The sequence below is a fragment of the Salvelinus namaycush genome, chromosome 20 (assembly GCF_016432855.1).
Source record: "Salvelinus namaycush isolate Seneca chromosome 20, SaNama_1.0, whole genome shotgun sequence".
NCBI lineage: Eukaryota > Metazoa > Chordata > Actinopteri > Salmoniformes > Salmonidae > Salvelinus > Salvelinus namaycush.
This window is the reverse complement of record NC_052326.1, coordinates 51,701,382-51,718,079: the sequence shown is the minus strand read 5'-3', so window position 1 is coordinate 51,718,079 and position 16,698 is coordinate 51,701,382. Positions and strand designations below refer to the sequence as shown.

Sequence of the window (16,698 nt, the reverse complement as noted above, 5' to 3'; positions counted from 1 at the left end):
TTGTATATTCCCCATGTAATACCATGTGCTGTAGTAGTTGTATATTCCCCATGAATACCATGTGCTGTAGTAGTTTTGTATATTCCCCATATAATACCATGTGCTGTAGTAGTGTTGTATATTCCCCATATAATACCATGTGCTGTAGTAGTTTTGTATATTCCCCATGTAATACCATGTACTGTAGTAGTTTTGTATATTCCCCATATAATACCATGTACTGTAGTTTTTGTATATTCCCCATGTAATACCATGTACTGTAGTAGTTTTGTATATTCCCCATGTAATACCATGTACTGTAGTAGCTTTGTATATTCCCCATGTAATACCATGTACTGTAGTAGTTTTGTATATTCCCCATGTAATACCATGTACTGTAGCAGTTTTGTATATTCCCCATGTAATACCATGTACTGTAGTAGTTTAGCATATTCCCCATGTAATACCATGTACTGTAGTAGTTTTGTATATTCCCCATGTAATACCATGTACTGTAGTAGTTTTGTATATTCCCCATGTAATACCATGTACTGTAGTAGTTTTGTATATTCCCCATGTAATACCATGTACTGTAGTAGTTTTGTATATTCACCATGTAATACCATGTATTGTAGTAGTTTTGTATATTCCCCATTAAATACCATGTACAGTAGTAGTTTTGTATATTCCCCATGTAATACCATGTACTGTAGTAGTTTTCCTGGGTCATTGTCTTTATCCCATTCAGAGTGTAGGTAATGTAGATTAGTTTCCCTGACGGATCATAGTAGCAGCCATTTAGTCTGGATGTGCAGGCTGTGTACATGTTTCGCTCAGCGTCTGTGTGTGTGTGTGTGTGTGTTATCTCCATGGTAAGTAGGGAGTGAGCTCTACAGGGACAGTGTACATCCGTAGCCATAGTGTCTCTCTGATGATGACAGTCACGAAGCAAGCTAACGAGAACCACAGGCAGTGTGTCTAGTCTACTAAGAGGCTGGAAATGACTGGTTTGTTTGATGCGGTAACAGCTTTATTTTGACTCCACATCCCATGCTAATTTAATCACAGTAATTTCATGCATGTTTATTAAGCTTTTCCAAATGTTTAATTAGCACAACAGTTCTTAGTGACTGAATTTATTTTCTGATTTATGTTATAGTAAAATGGGAAATGAGTGATTATCTAATCCAGAATATCTAACCCTGCCAACTACTCCAAATGTAATCTTTGGCCTGTCACATGATCAATTATCACTCTAGAGCCCAGACCGATAAACTATCTTATCAATACAATGGTATCAATAGAATGCAGCCAATTAAGCCCAGCTAACAAGCTACCAGAGATCAAAGAATGTAGGAGTCTCGATTATCTGACCAGAGGATTATCACACCAGAGGATTATCAAACCAGAGGATTATCTGACCAGAGGATTATCTGACCAGAGGATTATCTGACCAGAGGATTATCCGACCAGAAGATTATCCGACCAGAGGATTATCAGACCAGAGGATTATCTGACCAGAGGATTATCTGACCAGAGGATTATCTGACCAGAGGATTATCTGACCAGAGGATTATCAGACCAGAGGATTATCTGACCAGAGGATTATCTGACCAGATGATTATAAAACCAGAGGATTTTCTGATCTGCTGACTGATACACTGATGGCTGATCTACTGATACACAATAGGCCGACACAGAGAGACATCTAGGGAACAAGATACACTATATTACATGGAGACAGACTACACAGTATAACATATCTACTGATGCACAGAGACACACTACACAGTATAACATATCTACTGATACACAGACACACTACACACTATAACATATCTACTGATAAACAGACACACACACAGAGACATGGAGACAAAGAGAGACATGGAGACAAAGAGAGACATGGAGACAAAGAGAGACATGGAGACAAAGAGAGACATGGAGACAAAGAGAGACATGGAGACAAAGAGAGACATGGAGACACAGAGAGACATGGAGACATGGAGACACAGAGAGACATGGAGACACAGAGAGACATGGAGACACAGAGAGACATGGAGACACAGAGACATGGAGACACAGAGACATGGCAGCACAGAGATATGGAGACAAAGAGAGACGTGGAGCAAAGAGAGACGTGGCAACACAGAGACATGGTGACATGGTGAGACAGAGAGACATGGTGAGACAGAGAGACATGGTGACACAGAGAGACATGGTGACATGAAGACACAGAGGGACATGGTGACACAGAGAGACATGGTGACATGGATACACAGAGAGACATGGTGACATGGATACACAGAGAGACATGGTGACATGGAGACACAGAGAGACATGGTGACATGGAGACACAGAGAGACATGGAGACACAGAGAGACATGGTAACATGGAGACACAGAGAGACATGGTAACATGGAGACACAGAGAGACATGGTGACATGGAGATACAGAGAGACATGGAGGGAACATGATAGACACCATGACACTCAACCCAGGTCTTTTATGCAATCTAATGATTGCTATGGGCCCATAGTTGAAACATGATTCTATTATGATTTATAGATTTTTCTTGATTTATTTTTACATTTCTTTAAAAAAATAAATGTAAAAAATATCTTGGTTGATTTCTTTCTGTTTAGATGTTGTTTAGGCCAGTTGAGAATAAGTTCTCATTTACAACTGCAACCTGGCCAAGATAAAGCAAAGCAGTGCGACAAAAATAACAACACAGAGTTACACATAAACAAACGTACAGTCAATAACACAATAGAAAAATCTATGTACAGTGTGTGCAAATGTATAAGATTAGGTAGGTAAGGCAATAAACAGGCCATAGTGGCAAAATAATTACAATTTAGCATTAACACTGGAGTGATAGATGTGCAGATGATAATGTGCAAGTAGAGATACTGGGGTACAAAAGAGCAAGAAGATAAATAACAATATGGGGATGAGGAAGTTGGGTGTCACGACTTCCGCCGAAGTCGGGTCCTCTCCTTGTTCGGGCGGTGCTTGGCGGTCGGTGTCGCCGGTCTTCTAGCCATCATCGATCCACTTTTCATTTTCCATGTGTTTTGTCTTGTTTTTCCTCACACCTGGTTTCAATTCTCTCAATTACTTGTTGTATATTTAACCCTCTGTTCCCCCCATGTCTTTGTGTGGGATTGTTTATTGTAAGTGCCAGTGCACGTGTTGACTGGTGCGCGACGGGTTTTGTACCCATGTCTTGTTATTTTTATGCCGTTGGTTTTGCTATTAAACTGCTCCGGCTATTACCTAGTTCTGCTCTCCTGCGTCTGACTTCCCTGCCACCGGTTACGCACCCTCAGAGGTGTGCTATTTACAGATTGGCTGTGTACAGCTGCAGTGATCGGGAAGCTGCTCTGACAGCTGATGCTTAAAGTTAGAGAGGGAGATATGAGTTTCCAGCTTCAGTGATTTTTGCAATTCATTCCAGTCATTGGCAGCAGAAAACTTGAAGGAAAGGCGGCCAAAGGAAGTGTTGGCTTTGGGGATGACCAGTGAAATATACCCGCTGGAGCGTGTGCTATGGGTGGGTGCTGCTATGGTGACCAGTGAGCTGAGATAAGGCGGGGCTTTACTTAGCAAAGACTTAGAGATGACCTGAAGCCAGTGGGTTTGGCGACGAATATGTAGCGAGGGCTAGCCAACGACAGCATACAGGTCGCAGTGGTAGGTAGTATATGGGGCTTTGGTGACAAAACAGTTGGCACTGTGATAGACTGCATCCAATCTGCTGAGTGGAGTGTTGGAGGCTATTTTGTAAATGACATCGCTGAAGTCAAGGATCGGTAGGATAGTCAGTTTTACGAGGGTATGTTTGGCAGCATGAGTGAAGGATGCTTTTGAGAAATAGGAAGCCGATTCTAGATTTAATTTTGGATTGGAGATGCTTAATGTGAGTTTGGAAGGAGAGTTTACAGTCTAACCAGACACCTAGGTATTTGTAGTTGTCCACATATTCTAAGTCAGAACCGTCCAGAGTAGGGATGCTAGTTGGGCGGGAGGGTGCAGGCAGCAATCGGTTGAAGAGCATGTATTTAGTTTTATTAGCATTTAAAAGCAGTTGGAGGCCACGGAAGGAGTGTTGTATGGCATTGAAGCTCGTTGGGAAGTTTTTTAACAGTGTCCAAAGAAGGGCCAGATGTACAGAATGATGTTGTCTGTGTAGAGGTGGATCAGAGAATCACCAGCAGCAAGAGCGACATCATTGCTGTATACAGAGAAAAGAAGTCGGCCCGAGAATTGAACCCTGTGGCACCCCCATAGAGACTGCCAGAGGTCCAGACAACAGGCCCTCCAATTTGACACACTGAACTCTATCTGAGAAGTAGTTGGTGAACCAGGCGAGGCAGTCATTTGAGGCTATTGAGTCTGCCGATAAGAATGCGGTGATTGACAGAGTCGAAAGCCTTGGCCAGGTCGATGAAGACGGCTGCTCAGTACTGGTCTTTTATCAATGGCGGTTATGATGTCGTTTAGGACCTTGAGCGTTGCTGAGGTGCACCCATGACCAGCTCTGAAACCAGATTGCATAGTGGAGAAGGTACGGTGGGATTCGAAATGGTCGGTGATCTGTTTGTTAACTTGGCTTTCGAAGATTTAGAAAGGCAGGTAGGATAGATATAGGTCTGTAGCAGTTTGGGTCAAGAGTGTCTCCCCCTTTGAAGAGGGGGATGACCGCGACAGCTTTCCAATCTTTGGGGATCTCAGATGAAAGAGAGGTTGAACAGGCTAGTAATGGCGGCGGATAATTTTAGGAAGAGGGTGGAAAGCATGGACAGCCATAGAAAAATGCTTATTGAAATGATTATTGTAGATTTATCGGTGGTGACAGTGTTTCCTAGCCTCAGTGCAGTGGGCAGCTGGGAGGAGGTGCTCTTATTCTCCATGGACTTTACAGTGAAGATCTATGATCTCTAGGCCAATGTCTCTCTCTCTCTCTTCTCTCTCTCTTTCTCTTTTCTCACGCTCTCTTATCTCTCTGTCACATCCTGACCATAGAGAGTCCTTATTTTCTATGGTAGAGTAGGTCAGGGCATGACTGGGGGTTAGTCTAGTTTATATTTTCTATGTGGGGTTCTAGTTTTGTTTTTCTATGTTGGTGATTTTGTATGATTCCCAATTAGAGGCAGCTGGTAATCGTTTGTCTCTAATTGGGGATCATATTAGGTAGCTTTTTTCCACCTGTGTTTTGTGGGATATTGTTTGTGTAGTATGTCAGCACTCCATTATCGTCACATCTCGTTATTCTTTATTGTTTTGTTATGTGGTTCACTTACTTTAAATAAATAAAAGATGTGGAACCAGATCACGCTGCACGTTGGTCCGAGTATGCTTCCAGTTCATACGACGAGCGTGGACACTCTCTCTTTCTCTCTTTCCCTCTCTCTTCTCTCTCTCTTCTCTCTCTCTGTTCTCTCTCCTCTATATATCTCTCCATGATCTGTGTTTTCTCCTTCTGTCCATCAGGCCGTGCTCAATATGTATCCCCCTCTTCTCTCCTCCTCCACCCATCCACAACATGTACAAACCTACTCTCCTCTTCCCATCTCCTCTCTTCTCTCTTGCCCCCTCTTCTCCTCTTCCCTTCCTATCATCCTCCTTTCTAAAGCCCACTGTTCTCTTAATGAGTCCACTCCTCATACTACTCTTCTGTTCCTCCTATTGAAAACATCAATAAACAACCCTGCCGCGGGTAGCTTCCTACCTCGCAGTGTAGACAGTATAAACTATAGGATGGAGGGAGGGAGGGAGAGAGGAGGGAGAAGAGGAGGGAGAGAGAGAGGATAGAGAGAAGGGAAAGCGAGAGAGAGAGGGACATATAGATGAGGGGAGAGAGTTGGGGAGAGGTAAAAGAGACTCTCTTCTCGTGGGGAATGTCTCTCTACACTCTTTACAGCTTTGCCTTTCAGTCAAGACAAGTTAGAAAAAGTCAATAAATGTTAAGTCTCACAAAAAAATAAGAAAATACCTTTGAGTATTTTTGCAGTACTGGAGTTGCGTTGTTATCTCTACCTCTCTCCCTCTCGGCGTGTGCGTCTGTAAGAACACTGTGTGAGTGTGTGTCTGCATGCGTGTGTGCATAGATGTGTGTGTGTTTGTGTATGAGACTGTGGTGTGTGGAGTGTTTGTCAGCATGCATGTGACTGAGTGATAACCGCTAACGGGAGGAGCATATGGTTGTCCACACGTGTGTATGAATAACAGAATGGGTATGTGTAGTTAGGAGGGGGGGGGGTGCTGATGCTGTTATGTGGAGAGTGTTGTCATGGCAACATGGATGGAGAAGGTGGGTAGTAGGTTCCCCCTGACAACCTTTATTTTCTCCAGCTTTTTATAACACCTATCTTAGCCCTTAACCTTAACACGAAGAGAGTTTTTTTGAGTTTTTATAAAACCTTTATTTTATACTCAAGTGTTAACATAAATAATGACACACTGCCTTTTCAGAAATGAAACAACAAATGTAATTCCTAAACAAAATAAATAAAATAAAAATACAAAAAGAACATATACATTCAACTTATTTCATCAACAAAAATAATTTCCCCTCCTCTACAAAACAAAGCGCTCCTTCGTAGGCCCACTTCTCCTCAAACAATGGGAGATCTTTTACAGCTGAGAAGAACTCAAAATCCACTTTTATTCTTGCTTTCACTAATCCTTTAAAAACACATCTTACATCCTGCCCATATCCCGTTTCTATCTTATGTTTCCTACTCAGAAAAATTGACATCTTAGCTTGTCCCAAAATAAAATTTAACAGTTGACATTTTCTTTTCTGTTGCTTACTATATTGAAACCCCAAAATAAAAACAGTGTTATTGAAAATCTCCCCCTACAGCTTTAAACAAAGATTCCAGCATTTCCAATAGAGGTTTTATCCTCTCACAATCCATAAAACAGTGAAAAATGGTTTCTCTTATATTACAAAAAGGACATCCATCTCTAACATCTAAGTTAATAACAGATACAAAAGCATTAACTGCAATGATGCCATGTAAAACCCTCCATTGCATATCACCAGTACCCTTTTGTAACGGTGGCTTGTACAGTGCTCTCCATGCTGGCTTTACCTTGTCATCAATGCCCAATTTTACCCTCCATGGAGTGTCTTTTCTATTTTTCAATTTATCTTTATTCAACACCTTGACACACCCCCTATACAAGTCCTTCCCATTCACCTCATCCAAACCCACCTCCTCCAACCCTCTCAAATCCAGCAATAACGCCTTTCTTTCTGACTCTGGGATATTTGGTGTAATCCCTAGTCTTGGAAATGAGACGTCTTCATCTTGTACCTTCTTCTTGTGGCTATTAAGCATACCCCACTCTTCCGCTGACAGAGCCTTCCTGCAGCTTCCCAGCATTTGTCCGACAATCCTTTCCGACCTCACCCCCAAATGTTCAGCCACCCGTCTTCCATCCATTAAGGCGGGCCCAGCCATGGCCATTAACTGTTTTAAGGTGATGATTTTGCCCTTCACCAGAATCTTGGAGAAATGTGGAACAGCTGCAGTTGTACAATCCAGTCTTGCCCCATACACCAGAGGTTCCTCCAACAGCCAATGCACTGAGCACCTTCATTATGCTCCACACTCTGAGAAGACCTCTGTAAAACGGAGGTACTCCCTCCCTAGAAATCTGTCTACTATCAACCAGAAATAAAGCCTTCTTTAAACCTAATCCTCCAACCCGCTGTAATACAAGACCTGCCACCCCCTCTCCACACCACATTTCCGGTCCATAAAGCAACCTTTGAATAAACTGAAACCGGAAAGCAGCAGCCCTACTAGCAAGATGTACAAGACCTTGTCCCCCCTCCTCTTTTGACAAATACAAAACACTTTGTGGAACCCAGTGATATTTATCCCAAAAGAAATCCACAATAATTGCCTGTATCTTAGCCAGAAGGCCAGATGGTGGTTCTAAAACTGACAACCGATGCCACAGTGCAGAGGCAATCACATTGTTAACTATAATAGTGCGCCCCCTATATGACATACGAGATAGCAACCAACGCCATCTCCTCATCCTCCCTTCCACCATTTCAACCACCCCAATCCAATTTTTTTCCATAGTCCCCTCATCTCCTAGGTACACTCCAAGATACTTAAAACCTCCCTTACACCATTCCAGCCCCCCTGGCAAAGCCATGATCCCTCCAGACCATTCTCCAATCTGTAAAGCACAACTCTTTTCCCAATTTACCTTTGCAGAGGATATTCCCCTAAAACGATCAACCATTAGACTCAAACTATCCACCTCCGCTTGATTTTTCACTAAAACAACTACATCATCAGCATAGGCTGAGAGACGAATAGGAGGAATATCCTCTGAAAGGTACACCCCTTCAATGCGACTTCTAATGCTATTTAGTAGTGGCTCTATAGCAATGGCATATAACATCCTGACAAAGAACATCCCTGCCTAATACCTCTACACACTTTAAAAGGAGCACTCAAACCACCGTTAACTTTCAATACACTTTCAATGTCACCATATATCACCTTTATCATGGCAATAAAACCAGAGCTGAACCCAAACGCCTCAAACGTGTGCCATAAATATTGATGTTCAACTCGGTCAAATGCCTTTTCCTGATCAATTGAAATTAGACCAGCATCCAACCCAATAGCCCTAGAGACGTCCAAAAAATCACGAATCAGAGAAATGTTATCCCCTATCTGCCTGCCAGGAACACAGTAGGACTGGTCCGTATGTATGATTTGCCCCATCACCTCCCTCAGCCTGTTGGACAAAGCCTTTGACAGGATCTTATAATCAGTGCACAATAAAGCCACCGGCCTCCAGTTCTTCACCTCCCTAGGGTCACCCTTTTTGGGCAGTAGGGTGAGGACAGCCCTTCTGCAGCTTATTGGTAGTAACCCTCCGGTTAAACTATCATTAACTACTGCTAGCCAATCCTCTCCCAACATAGCCCAAAAAGACTTAAAAAAGTCAACGGGAAGCCCATCAATGCCTGGTGCCCTTCCATTTTCCATGCCTTTTAATGCAGTGTATAACTCCTGCAAAGACAATGGTTGCTCAAGCTCAACCTGAGCTTCTGCAGCCACCTGTGGGAGCCCATCAAGGAACTGCTGTGTCACTGTTTTATCCTCTTTGTACTCACACTTGTAGAGCTCAGCATAGAACTCTACTGCCCTCTTTCTAATTTCACTAGGGCTAGTGAGCTCTTGTCCAACAGCTGATTTGAGACAATGAATAATTTTTCTTTGTCCATTCTTTTTCTCTAAACCAAAGAAAAATTTGGATGAGGCATCCATTTCAGAGATTCCCTGAAACTTACTTCTCACCAATGCCCCCTGTGCTCTGATACCCAGCAGGTCTGCCAATGCAGCTTTTTTCCTCTTGAGGGCCTGAGTATGGCCTCGATCTCCTGTGGTCTCAACCAACGTCATGAGTTCCACTATTTCAAACTCTAGGGCTTTCATTGATCTGGTGATATCCTTGGTGACATTCCTCGTGTATTGATTACAGAATTGTTGAATCTGGATTTTCCCTATATCCCACCACTGTTGAAGGGATACAAAACTGGCCTTTTGAGACCTCCACCTCTCCCAGAAAAAACTAAAACATTTCCTGAAGTGAGCATCACTCAATAAAGTTATATTAAAATGCCAGTATGCGCTTTTGGGTTTTACATCGTTAATGAACACCACCTCTGTTATTAAACAATGATCAGAAAATCCCACTGGGGTTATCACACTTGATTTACAGACCTGAGATTGATGCTCAAAACAATAAAACCTATCTAACCTGGCCATAGAGATGGTGTTCTCTCTCACATGCGCCCAGGTGTACTGCCTTGTGCCTCCATGTTGACTCCGCCAAATATCACACAGTTCATGTGTTACAATGAGGCGTTTTAAAAAAGTCCTTGAGGCTATATGAGGTTCTTGGTGATTTCTATCTAAATCGCTGACTGTGCAGTTAAAATCCCCAGCAATAAATAAATAATCTTCATTGTTACATTTCTCAATGGTATTTGATAATGTCTCTAAAAAACATACCCTCTCAACTGCCACCACTGGGGCATATACATTTATCAGACACATAGTGATGTTTTCATACCTTGCTCTAACTTTTAATAACCTCCCCTCAACTACCTCTTCAACCTCATATGACAAAGGCAAAAACCCTTTTGAGAACAAGATAGCCACACCCCCACTTTTTGAGTTTTTATGACTACACACCACTGTCCCCCCCCACTCCTGTTGCCACATAACTTCATTTTCCAAATTACTATGCGTTTCTTGTAGAAAATTTATGTCACTTCCCTTTCCCCTAATTAACTCATACACTATGGCTCTTTTTTTACCATCTCTTGCCCCATTTACGTTTAAAGAAGAAATCTTAAAACTGCTCATGGATGAAAAAAATATACAGAGGAAGATACAGACACCACATCTCTTTACAGAGTTAAACTGCAACTGAACTCTTTCATTTTCTTTAGAATTTACATCACTTATCACTCTCGTGACCACTTTCTTGAGTCTAGCAATTTCAGGGCTTGTCAAACCTCCCCCTGTAATTTTTGACATCAGAAACTTTGCTGATTCAATAAACAATTCACTTTCAGGGAAAAAATCAGTTTATTGTAATCCTGCATATATTTCTTCCCTTTTGTCAACTTCAGAAATTGACGTACCTTCTTAATCCCATACCTCCCTTCCACCCCATTTATCTCGCTATTTTGTTGTGACGCGTCAGATGACTCACTCTCGCTATCCTCCCAGAAGAAAACTCCACCATCTCTACAACCTGTTCATCCTCAACTGATTTATCAATCTCTACCTTCCTCTTAGAATTAGACCCTTCACCACCCCTTAAATTCTTCCTCTTACTCCTCGGTACTTTGAAAACAGCTGCTTCCTTTTCCGTTATTTCAATCTCCTCTTGACCTCCAATTTCATTTTCCAGCACCACCTCAGCGACGGCAGTCGCAATCTCACCGACTGTTTCCCCTCCCTCTTTGTTCTGATCTACCACAATTGCCCCCGTATCCACAATGCCTTCCTCTCCTACTTTTCCAACCACATCTGCCCACCTTCTCCCTTCCCCTGCACCCTTAGCATGTTCATCCCTTCGGGTGTGCGTTAGCTGCACCAGCACTAGAGCTACTACCGGGCTCTGCGCGCTCATTCTCGGGACAACTACGCACCAAATGCCCCTCTCTTCCACACCAAACATTTCATTGATTCAGTAGAAGCGTAGAAGACATAATCAAATCCATCAATCTTAAAACTGAACGCTAAATTCAGTTCATCAACGTCCTTTTTTAAGATCATATGCACTTGTCTCCTATGAGACACGACATGTTTCAGCAACGGAGATTTGCATCCAAAAAGAACCTTCTTTATTGTAGATACGATTTGACCATGACGAGATAACTCTCGCTCCAACACTTCATCTCTAACAAATGGTGGCACGTTAGAAAGTATAACTTTCTTCGCCGGATTCATAAGCGGAAATACCGGCGTCTGTGTCTCCCGCAACACAACACCCCTCTCAACATCTTATTCACCTTTTCAATGGAATCTAAGAATATCACTACAGCGCTATTCATCCTTGAGGCTGATTTGATGCTATCATACCCAATGATAGCACCCACAGCCAAGCTACATTCTTCCACTGAACACCCGGCCGCAGCAGGAATCTTTACTCCATGCCGCCGACTAAGTTTTTCAAACTCCAAACTTCCGCGAGTGGCCATTGCAACCAGCCCCACCCGCTGGTTGTGCCCTCGCGAAAAACCAACCTCAACGATCCCACCACCCTATACGTGCTTAGTGATAGTTAGACAAGATACCCTTAAAACAACTAAACTAATCAATATATATATATATAAACATACCAAAACCCAATAGAGTGAAAAGAATTCCAGTCGCTCTCACAATCACTCCTGCTTGACGACTCACTCCCAGCATGCACTCCGACGAGAGAGAGAGAGAGAGAGAGAGAGAGAGAGAGAGAGAGAGAGAGAGAGAGAGAGAGAGAGAGAGAGAGAGAGAGAGAGAGAGAGAGAGAGGAGATCTGTATAATCACCATGTTTGACATCTAACAGCAGTGACTGGAATGCCAACTGAATGTGTTAAGCTTATAGATGTGTTATTTCTATCTGCAACACTGTTGGTCTGCCTATTTGTAGATAAGCTTCTATATCAATCAAATGTATTTATAAAGCCCTTTTTACATCAGCAGATGTCCCAAAGTGCTGTACAGAAACCCAGCCTAAAACCGCAAACAGCAAGCAATGCAGGTGTAGAAGCACAGTGGCTAGGAAAACCCCCCTAGAAAGGCAGGAACCTAGGAGGAAACCTAGAGAGGAACCAGGTTCTGAGGGGTGGCCAGTCCTCTTCTGGCTGTGCCGGGTGGAGATTATAACAGAACATGGCCATTTAAGGCCAGATTGCTCTTCAAGATGTTCAAACGTTCATAGATGACAAGCAGGGTCAAATAATAATCACAGTGGTTGTCGAGGGTGCAACAGGTCAGTACCTCAAGAGTAAATGTCAGTTGGCTTTTCATAGACGAGCGTTCAGAGGTGGAGACAGCAGGTGTGGTAGAGAGAGAGAGAGATGAAAACATCAGGTCCGGGACACGGCAGCACGTCTCAGTGAACAAGTCAAGGTTCACTAGCCACAGGCAGAATAGTTCAACTGGTGCAGCAGCACGACCAGGTGGACTGGGGACAGCCAGGAGTCATTAGGCCAGGTAGTCCTGAGGCATGGTCCAAGGGCTCAGGTCCTCCGGGAGGGGAGCATACTTAAATTCACACAGAACACCAGATAAGACAGGAGAATTACACCAGATATAACAGACTGACCCTAGCCCCCGGACAGGGCCAACCAGGCAGGATATAACCCCACCCACTTTGCCAAAGCACAGCCCCCACACCACTAAAGGGATATCAACAGACCACCACCTACTACCTTGAGACACGGTTGATAACAGCCCACGAAGAGCTCCTCCACGGCACGAGCCCGAGGGGGCGCCAACCCGGTCAGGAAGATCACGTCAGTGACTCAACCCACTCAAGTGACGCACCCCTCCTAGGGACGGCATGGAAGAGCACCAGTAAGCCAGTGACTCACCCCTCCTAGGGACGGCATGGAAGAGCACCAGTAAGCCAGTGACTCACCCCTCCTAGGGACGGCATGGAAGAGCACCAGTAAGCCAGTGACTCACCCCTCCTAGGGACGGCATGGAAGAGCACCAGTAAGCCAGTGACTCACCCCTCCTAGGGACGGCATGGAAGAGCACCAGTAAGCCAGTGACTCAGGCCCCGTAATAGAGTCAGAGAATCCCAGTGGAGAGAGGGGAACCGGTCAGGCAGAGACAGCAGGCGGTCCAGTGCCTTTCTGTTCACCTTCACACTCCTGGGCCAGACTACACTCAATCATAGGACCTATGAAGAGATGAGTCTTCAATAAAGACCTAAAGGTTGAGACCAAGTCTGGGTCTCTCACATTGATAAGCAGAACATGCCATAACAATTTAGCTCTATAGGATGTAAATTAGAGTTGAATTAAAAAAAATATATATTTATTTAACCTTTATTTAACTAGGCAAGTCAGTTAAGAACAAATTCTTATTTACAATGACGGCCTATCAAATGTCACAAGGCCTCCTGCGGGGACAGGGGCTGGGATATTTTTTTAAATATATAAATATAGGACAAAACACACATCACGACAAGAGAGACAACACAACACTACATAAAGACAGACCTAAGACAACAACATAGCAAGGCAGCAACACATGACAACACAGCATGGTAGCAACACAACATAACAACAACATGGTAGCAACACAACATAACAACAACATGGTAGCAACACAACATGGTAGCAGCACAAAACTTGGTACAAACATTATTGGGCACAGACAACAGCACAAAGGGCAAGAAGGTAGAGACAACAACACATCACGCAAAGCAGCCACAACTGTCAGTAAGAGTGTCCATGATTGAGTCTTTGAATGGAGAGATTGAGATAAAACTGTCAGTTTGAGTGTTTGTTGCAGCTCGTTCCAGTCGCTAGCTGCAGCGAACTGAAAGAGGAGCGACCCAGGGACGTGTGTGCTTTGGGGACCTTTAACAGAATGTGACTGACAGAACGGGTGTTGTATGTGGAGGATGAGGGCTGCAGTAGATATCTCAGATAGGGGGGAGTGAGGCCTAAGAGGGTTTTATAATAAGCATCAACCAGTGGGTCTTGCGATGGGTAAACAGAGATGACAGTTTACAGAGGAGTATAGAGTGCAGTGATGTTTCCAATAAGGAGCATTGGTGTTTTTTTTTTCTTGTAACCTTTGATTTAAAACGTAATGGTCACCCCCTGCTGTTCTTCAGCCACATGTTATATAGCATATACTGTATATCTTTTAAAATCCAGAGGCATATGAGAGATATATTTTAAAATCCAGAGGCATATGGAAAGATATATTTTTATATCCAGAGGCATATGGAGAGATATATATTTTAAAATCCAGAGGCATATGGAAAGATATATTTTTATATCCAGAGGCATATGGAGAGATATATATTTTAAAATCCAGAGGCATATGGAGAGATATATATTTTAAAATCCAGAGGCATATGGAGAGATATATTTTTATATCCAGAGGATATGGAGAGAGATATTTTAAAATCCAGAGGCATATGGAAAGATATATTTTTATATCCAGAGGCATATGGAGAGATATATATTTTAAAATCCAGAGGCATATGGAGAGATATATATTTTAAAATCCAGAGACATATGGAGAGATATATTTTAAAAATCCAGAGGCATATGAGAGATATATATTTTAAAATCCAGAGGCATATGGAGAGATATATTTTAAATCCGAGACATATGGAGAGATATATTTTTAAATCCAGAGGCATATGGAGAGATATATTTTTAAATGCAGTGGAAACCACAGGCATATTAGAGAGAACTTAGTTTGGTCTTTATGCCGTAAAGAAAACCCATTTCCAATAAAGTTGGATGATTTGAATGAATCTGTTATTTGCCTTTTGTCCAAGGCAATATGGACAGAGGAGTATATTAAATTGAAGGGTCAGATCAGAGCAGGGTTGATATAGATGGAGAAAGGAGGGATTGGGAAGGAAGGGGGAATTGAAAAGGGGGGTTGATAGTGGGAAAGGAGGAGGAGAAGAGAAGAGCAGAGGAATATTGATTAAAAGGAGACCAGAAAATAGGCACTCATCTCTTTTTGGCAGGTTTTATTATAATACTGAAGCACAGATAGGATACGTTCCAAAAGGCACACTATTCCCTACATAGTGCACTACTGTTGGCCCTGGTCAAAAGTAGTGTACTATAAAGGTAATAGGGATGCAGCCATATTGAAAAGCCCACTGACATTTACTCCTGAGGTGCTGACCTGTTGCACCCTCTACAACCACTGTGATTATTATTTAACCCTGCTGGTCATCTAACGTTTGAACATCTTGAAGAATGATCCACTAAAGGCCCAATGCATTCATTTTTATATCAATATCAATATTTCTGGGAACAATTAAGCACCTTACTGTAATTGATTTCCATTAATGGGCAGAAGTAGCTATCTGCAATACACTGCACCTTTCTCTTTCTCTCTCTTTTCTCTCACTCTGTCAGGGTACAATTTGCTACGAATTCACCCACATTCATAATGAATTTCCCTCCCTTCTCTGTCTCTCTACCTCAGTCTCTTTCTGTTTCTCCCCCCCTCTCTGTCCCGTGTCCATACTCTTCCTCTCCTATTTTTCCCAGTCAGTTGACCCCGTAATCCCCCTATTCCATCCCTCACTCCTCTCATCTTCTGTTGAGTGAAACATGTTTACTGTCCATCTCTCTCTTTCTCTCTCATTCTAAATCTCTTCTTCACACTGTCCTCTCGGTCTCTTTCGCTGTTTGATTTTCCCTCTTTGCATGTATTCATTTATTTCATCTCCCCCTCCTCTCACTACACATCTTCACACAGGTGGTGGAATACAATAACAAAGTCTATTTTTTACAATATTGGCATTTAAGTTCTTTGTTTGAAATAGGTTACCTGAGTTTAGTAATGATATCTGGCACAGTATTACCGTAGCAACAGCTTTTCTGCCGGTAACAAATAAGCCAGGGCAGAACTTCAATATTGTGGAGCAAAAAAAATGTTATCTCAACTATGAAACATTTCCAGTCATTTGAAGATGCTGAGCTTTTGTATCGTAGAATGTGTTATTGCTGTAATACACAGATATGATGGACTCAAATGGCCCCATCCTGTGTTGTTTCCTCCCTAAAACCATCCGCCTCCCTCCCTCCCTCCCTCCCTCCCTCCCTCCCTCCCTCCTTCCTGTCTTTCATAAGAGTGGCTGTTGAACATGCTTCTCGGCCATCAATACCACTTCAATACCCAGAGAGCCCATTGACAGGCCAACAACACACCCAGCCATTTCAGATCTAATGGATGACACGAGTGAACAGACAGGAGAGAGATGCCACTGGAGCAGAGCTGCAATTAAACATAAAAAGCAATATGGCATCAAATAGCCTATATAGTCTATCTTGCTTTGGCATTTTGTTTTTGTGTGCTAGCAGAGGCCTTTCATATCTAATAGATGAGAGAGTGAACAGATATTCAGACAGACAGGAGCTGGATGCAACCAGAGACAGCCACAATAAA

The 16,698-nt window shown here is 42.8% G+C and overlaps 1 protein-coding gene across 1 annotated transcript in view; it reads left to right on the top strand.

The window, feature by feature from the left end:
* Positions 1-16,698, top strand: part of grip2b (glutamate receptor interacting protein 2b) — a 190,285-nt gene that overhangs the window by 69,868 nt on the left and 103,719 nt on the right. The window contains 3 exon segments of the mRNA XM_039015456.1: positions 7,500-7,527; positions 11,317-11,350; positions 12,683-12,695. Of these exon segments, the coding sequence (XP_038871384.1) occupies positions 7,500-7,527; positions 11,317-11,350; positions 12,683-12,695 (75 nt within the window).